General features: G+C 44.1%; 1 protein-coding gene across 3 annotated transcripts in view; it reads right to left on the reverse strand.

Annotated features, from left to right (window-relative positions):
• Nucleotides 1-15853, reverse strand: part of LOC139579362 (C-type lectin domain family 4 member E-like) — a 295157-nt gene extending 279304 nt beyond the window's left edge. The window contains exons 1-5 of one of the 3 annotated variants that reach the window (XM_071407940.1): nt 13098-15583; nt 12559-12768; nt 12297-12439; nt 12063-12163; nt 10728-11264 (exon numbers count right to left, since the gene is read on the reverse strand). In XM_071407940.1, coding sequence (XP_071264041.1) covers nt 11108-11264; nt 12063-12163; nt 12297-12439; nt 12559-12768; nt 13098-13167 — 681 coding nt within the window. In that variant the 5' untranslated portion in view covers nt 13168-15583 and the 3' untranslated portion in view covers nt 10728-11107. Of the gene's footprint in view, nt 1-10727; nt 11265-12062; nt 12164-12296; nt 12440-12558; nt 12769-13097 lie in introns of those variants that run through there. The other 2 variants (XM_071407941.1, XM_071407939.1) reach the window with 2 other exon arrangements.
• Nucleotides 15854-16610: the final 757 nt, after the last annotated feature.

A 16610-nucleotide genomic window follows, 5' to 3' on the forward strand; every position in this document is an offset into this window, starting at 1 on the left:
CAACCTAAATATGATCCCCAATCAGAGACAACGATAAACAGCTGCCTCTGATTGGGAACCATATCAGGCCACCATAGACATATATATATCTAGACCTACAAAACCTCTAAATATACAAAAACCCTAGACAATACAAAAACTAACGTACCCACCCTAGTCACACCCTGACCTAACCAAAATATAAAGAAAACAGATATCTCAGGTCAGGGCGTGACAAAGGGAGTTTTGCTTGAATTTGGTTAAAAGGGCAGTGATTTCAGTCATACTCTGAGAAGTTGTTAGCGAGCTCCTGTGTGTGTCAAACACATCGTTTTGTCTCTTACAGATTATTCTGAACTGAAGAAGCGTGTAACCAAGTAAAGTATTTAGTTGATAGTCATTTACTCTGTTTAGTCTATAATGTGTCATGTATTTAATGTACTTTGGAATGGTTTGTGTTTCAGTTATTTTCTGACAAATAAATCCTTTTAGTTGAATTGAGTAAATGCATTCCCTGTTTTCCAGAGTAATTGTGATTGACTATACATTGTTCATTTAGTAGGTCTATTGATAGACGGTATTTACAGTATACGAAGCACATGCTTGGGTTCCACCTTGATGTCCCTGAGCTGCTTGCCTCAATAAATTAATGCTAGGACATTGGTTGCCAGAATTAGCTATTTGTACATTAATAATTGCATATTGGTGCAAGTTAGACACATTTTCATTACAGTCATACTGAGAGGTCATGTACGGCTCGCTACGTTAACTAGATCCTCCAGAAACGAACAGGGCCTGTTGCATTTATTCACATAATAATGGAGTCAGGTTGATGAACGAATGAACGGAGTTTGTTATTATATTAAAACATCCTGTTCATTCAGGAGGCTTACCAATTGCAGTGAGTAAAGCTACAGGAATACATTTTAATGTCAAGAATCACACACACCTGATCATAAGTCTGTATTCTTTCATTAAGTGTCCAGTGTGATACGTTTAAGTCAATTCATGTTTTCATCTAGGAGAGCAACCCTGTCCTAAAGGCTGGCAAAACTTTCTCTGCCGCTGTTCCTTCATCTCTACTGAGAAAAAAACCCTGGGAGGAGAGCAGACAGAACTGTGTGGAGAGAGGAGCAGACCTGGTGATCATAAACAGGAGAGAGAGAGAGAAAGGGGGGAGGGAGGGAAAGAGAGAAAGAGAGGGGAGAGGGAGGGAAAAAGAGAAAGAGAGAGTGTTCTGTCTCTATCTCTCTCTCTCTCTCCCTCTCTCTGTGGCTAGAAATTATTATTTTGATGGTTGTTTACAGTGCTGAATGTATAAGTGATACTGCCACCTAGCGGTTAAAGTGAGAGATGAATTTACAATTAGGGTAAAATAGTGGTACTACAGACTTGCCTACGGGCTCTTTCTCAATCAGCTTCCTCGAATCCTCCTCCTATCCTTCTTCCTCGCCTCATTCTCAAAACGCATTGGAGAATAGGGTCAAAGGGGAGGGACCTTGGACTTTTTCCTCTAATAGGGTTGAGAAGGAGGAGAGGAGATTGGAGAGGAATCTAGGAACGACTAATTGAGATAGAACCTGTGTCAGAGAGAGACATAGAGGAGGAAGAAAATTAAGAGAAGGATGAAGAGAGAAAAGAATAAGACAAATCATTGTTGTGTTTAGATTTAGAGGAGAGTATGTAGACATACTGTACTCTGGAAAATGATTCTTCATTAGTTTCATTAGAAATATCACATGTGATTTGACATGTAGGCTTATGGTTAAACTTTTTTTCTTAATTTTTTATGATCAATTCTTAGCATAAATCTCTTTAATAAGAAGAAGAACGAATGCCCAGATTAAGTAATAAAGGAAAAATGTCCTCTGTGCTCTAACAGCTTCCTGATTGAATGTGATTGGATTGTTAAAACAGTGTCAGACGGTTGGTCACAGAGAGCAAAAAAGAACACACACACACACACACACAGGAACCAACACATGAAAAAAGCCAACGTGTAGGTGACCAATGGCAACACCATGCACAATGCACCAGTGGACCTGTCTGCTACATACAGTCTCTCAGTCTCACCTCTTCCTGGAGGTTGCTGTCTGTTCAAACCACTGGTTAAGGTGTGAAGTCCTCCCTAAACCTATAACACTGTACGTTCTCAGACAATTCAAACAACATGAGCGCTTTGTTGGAGCTTATTTCTTGCTATTCAGAAAAGAAGAGGCAGGCCTACCTGTTTGACAGACGCAATTATGCTATTCATAGATTTGTCGGTATACCAAACCCTCCAATACTGTCACCATTCACTCCTTAAATACATCTGTGTCTGTGAAGGACTTGTTTGGTTAAAACCGGGCTGGAATTGAGTGAGGGTGTTCCATACCCGTTGTGAAAGAGAAGAGCAGAAAGAAAACCTATTGTTAGCTTTATATTTAGAAATAAATAAATTAAAAGCATTGCGATTAAATAAAGCGTTCTGTAGCAATGCTTAACTACGTGCTGCCTTCTACTTAGAAAAACCTTTCAAATGTGAAAGACTCTGATGCATAGTGACCTGCCGTGATTGGGAGTCCCATAGGGCGGTGCACAACTGGCTTAGCGTCGTCCGAGTTTGGCCAGTGTAGGCCGTCATTGTAAATAAGAATTTGTTCTTAACTGACTTGCCTAGTTAAATAAAGGTCAAATAAAAAACTACAATTTGGCCCTAATATTAATGGCCAGTGGAAATGGATGGACTATACAGAAAAAGTGTTACCAAATGAAATCACACAGAGATTACAATGTTTACTGTATTTTTTTGCACATTTCACAATGATTTTTCACTAGGCCCTAAATCTGATACCACCACTGTTGTTGTAACATCTTATCAGACTATAATGATCTGATGGTTGAACTTACCAGACTGGAGCACGATAGAGGTAGTTTTGTACTGTTCAGCTTCACTGTTTTGCAGACTGTCTTTAAATAGGCCTATGGAGAGATACACTAAGTATACAAAACATTAAGATCACCTTCCTAACATTAAGTGTCTTTCAGCTGGTCAGTCTACAGTATGTCATGGAAAGAGCATCATGTGTTGTACACTTCTAATGTTTTCTACACTCAGTGTATTTATGTGTTGTACACTTATGTTTTCTACACTCAGTGTATTTATGTGTTGTACACTTATGTTTTCTACACTCAGTGTATTTCTGTTACTCTCTATGACATTCTGAAACTGGGGCTGTGGCATTCAATATTCAAGGAGACAAAAAATGTACTTTTCTATTTTATCGCTATTAATTGAGCTTTTCACTGTCGGAAAAGAGAAGATGTAAAAGTCGAAGCTAACATATGGAATTGTTTTAAGATGGTCATACATTGGTTCATTTAGCTATTTGATTTTGAATTTTTAGACCCCTTTAGGTATATATTGTTTTTAATAAAATATTGAATTTGGGCTTTACTATTATAGCCCATAGAAACGCATTGAATAACACAGTCAGAAATGCTCAAAAAACACAATAAAAAAATAAATCAGAATTAGAATGAATAAGGTTTTGAAGTGTTGAATCTAGGAGATATGTGACCGACCGCCTCGATTCGGGGTTATGTAGCAAAATGTTAAATGGTGTTTCTTACATTGGATAAAATTAAAGACTAAGAGCTACAAAATATTTTATCATACACTGCAGTTGAGGAACAATAGAATAGTAACTCTGCCATGAAAATTGCTAAACTTGTAACCCCCCCTTTTGAGAAAAAGACCCTTGAATACCTTCTTTGTTTACACCCATTCAGCGTCGTTCACACCCTCTTAAGCCTTAGCCCCACCCATCGCTTTAAGGAGTCACGTGTGAAGCCATATGCAAAACACCAGTCTCAACATCAACGGTGAAGATGCGATTCCGGGATGCTGGCCTTCTGGGCAGAGTTGCAAAGAAAAAGCCATATGTCAGACTGGCCAATAAAAATAAAAGATTAAGATGGGCAAAAGAACACAGACACTGGACAGAGGAACTCTGCCTAGAAGGCCAGCATCCCGGAGTCGCCTCTTCACTGTCGACATTGAGACTGGTGTTTTGCGCCTACCTCTTAATGAAGCTTTCAGTTGAGGACTTGTGAGGCGTCTGTTTCTCCAACTAGACACTCTAATACACTTGTCCTCTTGCTCAGTTGCCCCCAATCCCTGTTCTGTTCTGGTTAGAGCCAGTTTGTGCTGTTCTGTGACGGGATTAGTACACAGCGTTGTACTACATCTTCAGTTTCTTGGCAATTTCTCGCATGGAATAGCCTTAATTTCTCAAAACAAGAATAGACTGAGAAGTTTCAGTCTAGCCTGTAATCAAACCCACAAATGCTGATGCTCCAGATACTCAACTAGACTAAATAAGAACAGTTTTATTGCTTCTTTAATCAGAATAACAGCTTTCAGCTGTGCTAACATAATTGCCAAAGGGTTTTCCAATGATAAATTATACTTTTAAAATTATTAACTTGGATTAGCTAACACAACGTGCCATTGGAACACAGGAGTGATGGTTGCTGATAATGGGCTTCTGTACGCCTATGTAGATATTCCAATAAAAATCTTCCGTTTCCAGGTACAAAATCAAATTACAACATTAACAATGTCTACACTCTATTTCTGATCAATTTGATGTTATTTTAATGGACAAAAAAAATAGCTTTTTTTTTTAAAACAAGGACATTTTTAAGTGACCCCAAAATTTCGAATGGAGTGTCGACAGTTTACATACACCTCCGCCAAATACATTTAAACTTGTTTTTTCACAATTCCTGACATTTAATCCTAGTAAAAATTCCCGGTCTTAGGTCACCACTTTATTTTAAGAATGTGAAATGTCAGAATAATAGTAGAGAGAATGATTTATTTCATATTTTATTTCTTTCATCACATTCCCAGTGGGTCAGAAGTTTACATACACTCAATAAGTATTTGGTAGCATTGCCTTTAAATTGTTTAACTTGGGTGAAACGTTTTGGGTAGCCTTCCACAAGCTTCCCACAATAATTTAGGTGAATTTTGGCCCATTCCCCCTGACAGAGCTGGTGTAACTGAGTCAGATTTGTTGGCCTCCTTGCTCGCACACACTTTTTCAGTTCTGCCCACATATTGTTTAGGTCAGGGCTGTGTGATGGCCACTCCAATACCTTGACTTTGTTGTCCTTAACTTCTTTGTGATAGGGGGCAGCATTTTCACTTTTGGATGAATTGCGTGCCCATAGTGAACTGCCTCCTACTCTGTCCCAGATGCTAATATATGCATATTATTATTACTATTTAATATAAAACACTCTGAAGTTTTTAAAACTGTTTGAATGATGTCTGTGAGTATAATGTAACTCATATGGCAGGCAAAAACCTGAGAAAAAATCCAAACAGGAAGTGAGAATTCTGAGACTGGTCAATGTTCAACTCATCGCCTATTCAATTCCCTGTAAGATATGGATCTGTTTGCACTTCCTACGCCTTCCACTAGATGTCAATAGTCTGTAGAACGTGGAATGAAGCCTCTAGTGTGATGTGGGGCCGGCTGGGAGGTGTTTCAGTCATTGGTCTGGCAGAATGCCAGTTCCTGGTCATGCGCGTTCCAAACGATATCGTCTTGCTTTCCATAACTTCTAGAGACACAAATGAATTCTCCGGTTGGAACGTTATTGGATATATATGATAACAACATCCTGAAGATTGATTCTCTACTTAGTTTGACCAGTTTATTCAACCTGTTATATAACTTTTTGTCCGATTTCGCCAGCATCTGCGCGAGCGTTTGGACATGTGCACTAAACATGCTAGCAAAAGTAGCTACTTAGACATAAGTAATGGACATTATCGAACATTATCGAACAAAACAACAATTTATTGTGGAACTAGGATTCCTGGGAGTGCATTCTGATGAAGATCATCAAAGGTAAGGGAATATTTATGATGTAATTTCATATTTCTGTTGACTCCTGTTGACTCCTACATGGCGGAGAAGTTTTGTTATTTTTGAGCGCCGTCTCAGTTGATAGAGGTGTATCTTGGCTATAAAAGATACTAAGAACTGTTTTGTAAGGACTCTCAGAGAATTAATTTATAGACACTGACTTGATCTGAGAGTCAAAGGGCTATGGTGAAGCTCATATAATTAAAGATGGTCTTTAAAATATAACTCTGACATGTGTGTGGTTTGCTCTCTCATCATTTAGTAATACAGGAAATTACCATGACACCTTGCACAAACATCTCGCCCTCCCCGCAAAAAAAGACATTAAAGCATGACTTGTTTTCAGACATTCCTAGAGAATATGCCACTTTGTGCGAGAACCGCTAACTTCGCTGCCTACGAGCTGTGTGCCTTTTCTTTACAGGACACATCTGGACAAAGTGGTAGTTTGACTTCAGAATCACTGTGTTTTTAGGGAGTCTTCAAAGCAAAACATCTTACCACATCTTTGAGTGCCGACCATTCATTCCCTAATATAGACATGTCATTTGTTGGGAACGCTACCGACACTTGTAATACATAGGCTCTGATATCACAGCTTCATGGTGAGAATATCTCAAGCGAAATCGAAACGGCATCTCTTACCAAACCAAAAAACGTAGGAAACCCTCCGTTTAGTTGTTGTAACTTTGGGAGAGCTCTGTAGACTGTAGTCCTGTAAAGCACGGAGGGGTTGTAAAAGGCACTGCAGAACTCCACACTCAGGCATGGTCTCCCCCCACCCTCTGTAAGGGTCTCACAGGCCCAATCTAGCCTGACTTACAACCAGGAGATATGGTCTGTGTGCTTCAAACCATCAGAATGAAAAGACCGACCATAGGAAATGTGACTCTTACAGTCTCACCTGGCTAACTTACCTGTCATTCCAAATCCACCATTTCCATTCACAGCCCCTTGGTTCTTGATGATAACATCTATGATTGTTTTCTGTTGGGTTTTAGAAGTTTGGACCTGAGGGTAGCAGTTGCTATAGCAAAAACAGATAATGGAACAAGGGAAAAATGAACAAAACCCCACCAACAACAACAAAAAACAATTTTCCACCCTTGTGCCCCCTCTTCCTCTTCTGGGTCATCCAGATGGGAGGAGGGGAGGCTCTGGGGCCTGGGGGAGAACTTGACTCTGTTTTTTAGAGCTCTCTGTGGGAAACTCAAGCTGTCCTATTTCTGACCCGCCATTTTGGGTCTCAGGGGACAAGATTAGGGTTAAGGTTAGGTTTAAAATCAGATTTTAGGCAGTAATTCTGATTTTGCAACTTGGCCAGATAGTGATGACAGACACACAGATGGTCGGGGATACAAGGTTAACTTTGTCGTCACAGCATGTGCTTGGTGCACTGGTCACAGGACACAGGCACTCATCACAGAGCTAGCATGATGACGGTAACTAGCACTAATCACAGAGCTAGCGTGATGACGGTAACTAGCACTCATCACAGAGCTAGCGTGATGACGGTAACTAGCACTAATGACAGAGCTAGCGTGATGACGGTAACTAGCACTCATCACAGAGTTAGCGTGATGACGGTAACTAGCACCCATCACAGAGTTAGCGTGATGATGGTAACTAGCACTAATCACAGAACTAGCGTGATGACGGTAACTAGCACTAATCACAGAACTAGCGTGATGACGGTAACTAGCACTCATCACAGAGCTGCGTGATGACGGTAACTAGCACTAATCACAGAACTAGCGTGATGACGGTAACTAGCAGTCATCACAGAGCTGCGTGATGACGGTAACTAGCACTAATCACAGAACTAGCGTGATGACGGTAACTAGCACTAATCACAGAACTAGCGTGATGACGGTAACTAGCACTCATCACAGAACTAGCGTGATGACGGTAACTAGCACTCATCACAGAGCTAGCGTGATGACGGTAACTAGCACTAATCACAGAGCTAGCGTGATGACGGTAACTAGCACTAATGACAGAGCTAGCGTGATGACGGTAACTAGCACTCATCACAGAGTTAGCGTGATGACGGTAACTAGCACCCATCACAGAGTTAGCGTGATGATGGTAACTAGCACTAATCACAGAACTAGCGTGATGATGGTAACTAGCACTAATCACAGAACTAGCGTGATGACGGTAACTAGCACTAATCACAGAACTAGCTTGATGACGGTAACTAGCACTCATCACAGAACTAGCGTGATGACGGTAACTAGCACTCATCACAGAGCTAGCGTGATGACGGTAACTAGCACTAATCACAGAGCTAGCGTGATGATGGTAACTAGCACTAATCACAGAACTAGCGTGATGACGGTAGCTAGCACTAATCACAGAGCTAGCGTGATGACGGTAACTAGCACTAATCACAGAGCTAGCATGATGATGTTAACTAGCACTCATCACAGAGCTAGCGTGATGACGGTAACTAGCACTAATCACAGAGCTAGCGTGATGACGTTAACTAGCATGTTGACGGTAACTATAATGGTGATGGTAACTAGCACTAATCACAGAGCTAGCGTGATGACTGTAGCTAGCATGATGATGGTAACTAGCACTCATCACAGAGCTAGCATGATGACAGTAACTAGCATGTTGACGGTCCTAGCGTGTTGACGGTAACTAGCGTGATGACGTAACTAGCATGATGATGGTAACTAGCGTGGTGATGGTAACTAGCGTGGACAACACCGGGGTCTGTAGTGTTACAACACTGGAGTCTGTAGTGTTACAACACCAGGGTTGTAGTGTTACGCGTTATAATTGGTCATATAATATATTAAAATAGATACGTCAATGTCTGTCTGTGTTGGGAGAAAAAAGTATTTGCTCTAGTGGGCCAGGAGCTGCTGACCACCTGACCAGAACAACTCTGTGCTGTCATTAAAATAATGGGGGCCTGGAGTTTTTGCTGGTCAGGATGGATGGAAGGAGAGACAGTAAGAGAGAGAGAGAGAGAGAGAGAAAGAGAGAGAGAGAGAAAAGGAATAAAGGACAACCGGTGACAGGCGTTTTGCTGAGAGTAACAGTGATTTTTCAGAGTCACTAGTGGTACAGGGAGCAGCATTACCATGACACAGACTGGCTGTAGAGGGCGACAGAGACACAAACTGTTCCTTCATAAAATCACCTCTTCGCAGAGAGATCATCACTTTAAATTGCCAGCAGGTGGCGCCAAAACTCTTTCATTCCCTCAAGGCCCATCAAGGAAAATGTATCACTTCCTGCTTCACCTGCAGTGCAGAAGAGAAAGTAGGATATGAGTCCGACCTGGATTGAAATACATAGGAGTATTAGGATATTAGAATATTTGTATTTGAAAATACATGCCAATACTAGACTACCAATACTAAACTACATGCTAAATGCATTGCAGAAAAGTTATTGTGCAACAGGGGATCAAATTAAGATCCTACACCTGTGTACAGCACTATCCCCAACACACCCACCACCCCATCCCTCTACTTGACCCTAACAGATCCTACACCTGTGTACAGCACTATCCCCAACACACCCACCACCCCATCCCTCTACTTGACCCTATCAGATCCTACACCTGTGTACAGCACTTTCACCAACACACCCACCACACCATCCCTCTATTTTGGCCCTATCATGTGCTACATCAGGCTGTCGGCCTGGGAGGATGGAACCCCTTCTCTCAAAACCCCCTGTAGATCTTCTGCACTAAAATCCCTCACACTGCTGCCGCTACCACACAGTATCTTCTGGGATTTCCACTCCATCAGTGCAGTACAATTAATGACCATGACAATAAATGCAAGAAATCTAAAACATATCTTCTCTGGATCTCTGTCTTCAGTCCTACTCAGTGGGGGGAGGGGGGGGGGGGGGCTCCCAGTCGAATCACTCACCCTTAGGCTTTCATCTACTTTCCTCACTGCCTCAGCATAGGAAACCTTCTGCAAAACCCCCAAATAGCTGACATAACCTAAACCTGACAGGTAAGAACTTTCTATTCAAGCTCAACAAGACATACTGGGTATTCTCAGTCTCAGTCACCGGGTCTACTTCTCACCAACCGAGGACGTAAAAAACACCAGAAATATTGTTTTTCAGATCTACACTCAACGCCACTCCACTGATCACTCCTTTGAGAGGCACCCTGCTCCGCAGAGCAAAGCACACCACAGGTCGAGCCCTGAGATGTGTGATGTGGAGCACCCTCTGCCTCTGGATGCACACAATCTAAACAATTACACTTCTCAAAAATGTGACATATGTAACAGTTCCCAGCTTGACACAACATATGGGTCGGCCAAAGAGCAGGGATGCACTTTTTCCCAAAATCTCACTCCTACCCGTCCAAAATCATCTCTGGTATGATCAGGGCCAAGGCTGGAAGTCTCTACTATAGCTGCCGCTGCAGGCATTTCATCCTGGCTAGGCTTCATTTCAGAGCAAACATTACTGGAGACCGACTCCACCTTGAGTTTCTAAACAGAGCTAGCAGAATGATGGGATCCAAGATCCTCAAGAGAACAAATAGATTTGTTTTTAAATTGACTTGGCTTGTATGCAGCAGACAAAGGTTTGTACTTAGCGCCATTTGGTAGACAGGAAGTTACAATCAGGAAATAAGTAGGAATTGTATTAATATGCTCATACAAACATGTAAACGAGTGTGTGGTTTGGTATTACAACAAATTTGCATTGTTAAATGTATTCTGTTGAGTCTACTGTGCTAACTTCATGTTGTGTCTGATAATGTGTGAAACATAACTACTGAGACACAGGAAGCAACAATCAGGAAATAAGTTGGACTTTTATTAATATGCTAATACAAACAAATAAAACATGCCGTGTGCGTGTGTGTGTGTGGGTTTGAGAGAGAGAGAGAGGGAGAGAGAGAGAGAAAGAGAAAGAGAGAGAGAGAGAGAGAGAGAGAGAGACATAGAGAGAGAGAGAGACATAGAGAGAGAGAGACATAGAGAGAGAGACATAGAGAGAGAGAGAGACATAGAGAGAGAGACATAGAGAGAGAGAGAGACAGAGAGAGAGAGAGAGAGAGAGAGAGAGAGAGAGAGAGATAGAGAGAGAGAGAGAGAGAGAGAGAGAGAGAGAGAGAGAGAGAGAGAGAGAGAGAGAATGAAGGAGGAAGTTGTGTGCACTGAAGGCTGCTGTTCGTCCTACGTTATGTTGTCATGGTGATGTTAAACCACTTTCTCACAAATCCAGTGAAGATTCTCTGCACATGACACGTCATTCCATGCCTGAAGAGGACTCTGATCATTACGTATCTCAACACAGTCCTCCTCACCATTTACTGGTTTGCCACCACCATTATCAGGCTGTGGGTAAAACCAGTACCTACAGGGTTAAAAACAGTCAGATATCATGGTTAATTCCAGTACCTAGAGGGTTAACAACAGTCAGATATCATGGTTAATACCAGTACCTACAGGGTTAACAACAGTCAGATATCATGGTTAATACCAGTACCTACATGGTTAAAAACAGTCAGATATCATGGTTAATACCAGTACCTACAGGGTTAAAAACAGTCAGATATCATGGTTAATACCAGTACCTACAGGGTTAATAACAGTCAGATATCATGGTTAATACCAGTACCTACATGGTTAAAAACAGTCAGATATCATGGTTAATACCAGTACCTACATGGTTAAAAACAGTCAGATATCATGGTTAATACCAGTACCTACAGGGTTAACAACAGTCAGATATCATGGTTAATACCAGTACCTACAGGGTTAACAACAGTCAGATATCATGGTTAATACCAGTACCTACAGGGTTAAAAACAGTCAGATATCATGGTTAATACCAGTACCTACAGGGTTAAAAACAGTCAGATATCATGGTTAATACCAGTACCTACAGGGTTAAAAACAGTCAGATATCATGGTTAATACCAGTACCTACAGGGTTAACAACAGTCAGATATCATGGTTAATACCAGTACCTACAGGGTTAAAAACAGTCAGATATCATGGTTAATACATCACATTTAGAACATCACAATCCTAAATAATTTAAAGAAAAGTTCAATCTTTATGTTAACTTTGTTTACTGCTGCCATCAATGACAATAACAATGTATAGGAAAAGGTTGAATGGAGCCTCCAGATTAGTTATCATCTCTCACCTTGTGGTCAGTGGGGTGCCGTCCACCCATTTCCAGGTCCCCTCATTAACAGAGTCAGTCAGACCAATCCAGACTCTCTTCTTGAGGTTGATGAGAAATGTCTGTTGTTGAGAAAGATAAATATATACTTATTCTCTCACACTCACTCACTCACTCACTCACTCTCTCTCTCACCCTCACTCACCCTCCCTCTCACTCTCACTCATTCTCTCTCTCTCTCACTCTCTCTCTCACCTGTTCCTTATCACTGTTTATGATCACCAGGTCTGCTCCTCTCTCCAGACAGTCCTCTCTGCTCTCCTTCCAGGTTTTAGTCTCAGTAGACAGGAAGTACCAACTGGATTCAAATTTCTGCCAGCCTTCAGGACATGTTTGTTCTACAAGATGAACACATTCATTTCCTTTAAAGAATCACACTGGATTCTTATTGAAAGAATACAGACACACGATAAAGTTAGTGGGATTAATGATACTTTATTGCTGTAGGTTTACTCACTGAGATTGGTAAGCCTCCCGCTAAGAACATCTCTCTCAGTTTGTAGCTGGTCTCTCTCTTTAGTCATGTTGTTATAACTGGTCTGTAGCTGGTCTCTCTCTTTAGTCATGGTTTTGTAACTGGTCTGTAGCTGGTCTCTCTCTTTAGTCAGGTTGTTGTAACTGGTCTGTAGCTGGTCTCTCTCTTCAGAATATTTGAAGCATCTGTTATCTGGAAAGTATTGATACATATAGCTAGTGGTGAAAACAGAATTTCTTACTGTAACTGTTAAAAACAAACAGTTTGAAAGTGGACAGAAATTCCTGGATGTGGTTTGCAAGTTCCTTTAACATGTCTAACCGAGGAGGAACTTAGTTACACAGATAACAACACTCCCCACTGGTTGAATAAACGTTGTTTCAACATAATTTCAATTAAATTACATTTAACCAACGTGGAATAGGCATTGACTTGACAACTGTGCTCAGTGTGTCATCTGAATTTAGGACGTTGTTGTGAAAGTCTGATATAGTGTAATGATTAGATAACAATACACTCACAGACTAGTCTCAGGGAGATGTTGAGAGTGACTTGTAGAACACACAGCATCCCAAAGCTCACAGCAACCATCCTATAGAGTGTTCTCCCTGAATCCTCAGGTCCTGAGGAGATGCACACTGATGTGAGAACACACACATACCCACACACACACACAGAGACACACACGTATACACACACACACACACATATACAGACACACACACACACACGTACACCTTAATGCATACACTCATGTATTCAAGCAAGCAAGCACACACGCACTGTAACGGCTTTCCTCCTCCTCTTCATCAGAAGAGGAGGAGCAGGGATCGAACCAAAATGCAGCTGAGTTTGTAGACATGATTTATTAACGAAAAAACACGAACTCGACTAATACACTAACAAAACAAATAAACGGTGTAGACAGATCTGAACGACGGACTCACATAACACACGAGAACGCACGAACAGGGAAAAAAAGCCTACACATAAATGACACTGAACAAACAAACCGAAACCAGTCCCGTGTGGCGCAACGACATACACAAACACAGGAGACAATCACCCACCACCAACACTGTGAAAACACCTACCTAAATATGACTCTTAATTAGAGGAACGCCAAACACCTGCCTCTAATTAAGAGCCATACCAGGCAACCCATAAACCAACATAGAAACAGAAAACATAGAATGCCCACCCAAACTCACGTCCTGACCAACTAACACATATAACAAACTAACAGAAATAGGTCAGGAACGTGACATAACCCCCCCCATAAGGTGCGAACTCCGGGCGCACCAGCACAAAGTCTAGGGGAGGGTCTGGGTGGGCATCTGACCACGGTGGTGGCTCAGGCTCCGGGCGAGGTCCCCACCCCACCATAGTCAATCCCAGCTTCCATCTCCCCCTATGAATGTCCACCCTCATCTTACCCCCACAAAATCCTCTTGGTAACATCAACAAAAGAGGCAGCACCGGGACAGAGGGATAGATCAAGACAGAGGGATAGCTCAAGACAGAGGGATAGATCAGGATATAGAGGTAGCTCAGGATAGAGAGGGAGATCAGGATAGAGGGGCAACTCCGGACTGAAAGGCAGCTCCGGACAGAGAGACAGCTCTGGACTGAGGGGCAGTTCTGGGTAAATAGCCGCTCCGGGCTAAGGGACAGCTCATGACTGGCTAACGGCTCTGGACGCTCATGGCTGGCTGACGGCTCTCGACGCTCATGGCTGGCTGACGGCTCTCGACGCTCATGGCTGGCTGACGGCTCTCGACGCTCATGGCTCGCTGACGGCTCTGGACGCTCATGGCTCGCTGACGGCTCTGGCAGATCCTGTCTGGTTGGCGGCTCTGGCAGATCCTGTCTGGTTGGCGGCTCTGGCAGATCCTGTCTGGTTGGCGGCTCTGGCAGATCCTGTCTGGTTGGCGGCTCTGGCAGATCCTGTCTGGTTGGCGGCTCTGGCAGATCCTGACTGATAACTGGCTCTAGCGGCTCCTGACTGACTATCGGCTCTGACGGCTCGGGACAGACGGGCGGCTCTAATGGCTCAGGACAGACGGATGGCTCAGACAGCGCTGGGGAGACGGATGGCTCAGACGGCGCTGGGGAGACGGATGGCTCAGACGGCGCTGGGGAGACGGATGGCTCAGATGGCGCTGGGGAGACGGATGGCTCAGATGGCGCTGCGGAGACGGATGGCTCAGACTGCACCTGTCTGGCGGAAGGCTCTGGCTGCTCCTGTCTGGCGGAAGGCTCTGTAGGCTCATGGCAGACGGGCAGCTTTGCAGGCTCATGGCAGACAGGCAGTTCATGCGCCGTTGGGCAGACGGCAGACTCTGGCCGGCTGAGACGCACTGTAGGCTTGGTGCGTGGTGCCGTAACTGGAGGCACCTGACTGAGGACACGCACTTCAAGCCTAGTGCGGGGAGCAGGGACAGGGCACACTGAACTCTCAAAGCGTGCTATACTCCTGGTGCGTGGTACCGGCACTGGTGGCACCGGGCTGAGTGCACGCACATCAGGACGAGTACGGGGAGAAACAACAGTGTGCACAGGACTTAGGAGACGCACATGTGGCTTAGTGCGCGGTGCCGGAACTGGAGGCACTAGGCTGGAGACACGCACCATAGGGAGAGTGCATGGAGGAGGCACAGGGCTCTGAAAACGCACTGGAAGCCTGGTGCGTGGTGTAGGCACTGGTGGTACTGAGCTGGGGCGGGGAGGTAGTGCCGGAAATACCGGACCGTGAAGGCGTACTGGCTCCCTTGAGCACCGAGCCTGCCCAACCTTACCTGGTTGAATGCTCCCTGTCGCCCGACCAGTGCGGGGAGGTGGAATAACCCGCACCGGGCTATGTAGGCGAACCGGGGACACCATGCGTAAGGCTGGTGCCATGTAAGCCGGCCCGAGGAGACGCACTGGAGACCAGACGTGTTGAGCCGGCCTCATGACACCTGGCTCAATGCCCAATCTAGCCCTACCAGTGCGGGGAGGTGGAATAACCCGCACCGGGCTATGTAGGCGAACCGGGGACACCATGCGTAAGGCTGGTGCCATGTAAGCCGGCCCGAGGAGACGCACTGGAGCACAGACGCGTTGAGCCGGCTTCATGACATTTGGCTCAATGCCCAATCTAGCCCTACCAGTGCGGGGAGGTGGAATAACCCGCACTGGGCTATGCACTCGTACAGGAGACACCGTGCGCTCTACTGCGTAACACGGCGCCTGCCCGTACTCCCGCTCTCCACGGTAAGCCTGGGAAGTGGGCGCAGGTCTCCTACCTGCCCTTGGCCCACCACCTCTTAGCCCCCCCCCAAGAAATCTTTGGGGTCTCCTCTCGGGCTTCCAGCCACGTCTCCTTGCTGCCTCCTCATACCACCGCCTCTCTGCTTTCGCTGCCTCCAGCTCAGCTTTGGGACGGCGATATTCTCCCGGCTGTGCCCATGGACCTCTCCCGTCCAATATTTCCTCCCAAGTCCATGATTCCTGTGTATAATCCTGCTTGACTTCACGCCGCTTGGTTCTGGATTGGTGGGTGATTCTGTAACGGCTTTCCTCCTCCTCTTCATCAGAAGAGGAGGAGCAGGGATCGAACCAAAATGCAGCTGAGTTTGTAGACATGATTTATTAACGAAAAAACACGAACTCGACTAATACACTAACAAAACAAATAAACGGTGTAGACAGATCTGAACGACGGACTCACATAACACACGAGAACGCACGAACAGGGAAAAAAAGCCTACACATAAATGACACTGAACAAACAAACCGAAACCAGTCCCGTGTGGCGCAACGACATACACAAACACAGGAGACAATCACCCACCACCAACACTGTGAAAACACCTACCTAAATATGACTCTTAATTAGAGGAACGCCAAACACCTGCCTCTAATTAAGAGCCATACCAGGCAACCCATAAACCAACATAGAAACAGAAAACATAGAATGCCCACCCAAACTCACGTCCTGACCAACTAACACATATAACAAACTAACAGAAATAGGTCAGGAACGTGACACG

Source organism: Salvelinus alpinus, chromosome 6 (assembly GCF_045679555.1).
Source record: "Salvelinus alpinus chromosome 6, SLU_Salpinus.1, whole genome shotgun sequence".
NCBI classification, from domain to species: Eukaryota; Metazoa; Chordata; class Actinopteri; order Salmoniformes; family Salmonidae; genus Salvelinus; species Salvelinus alpinus.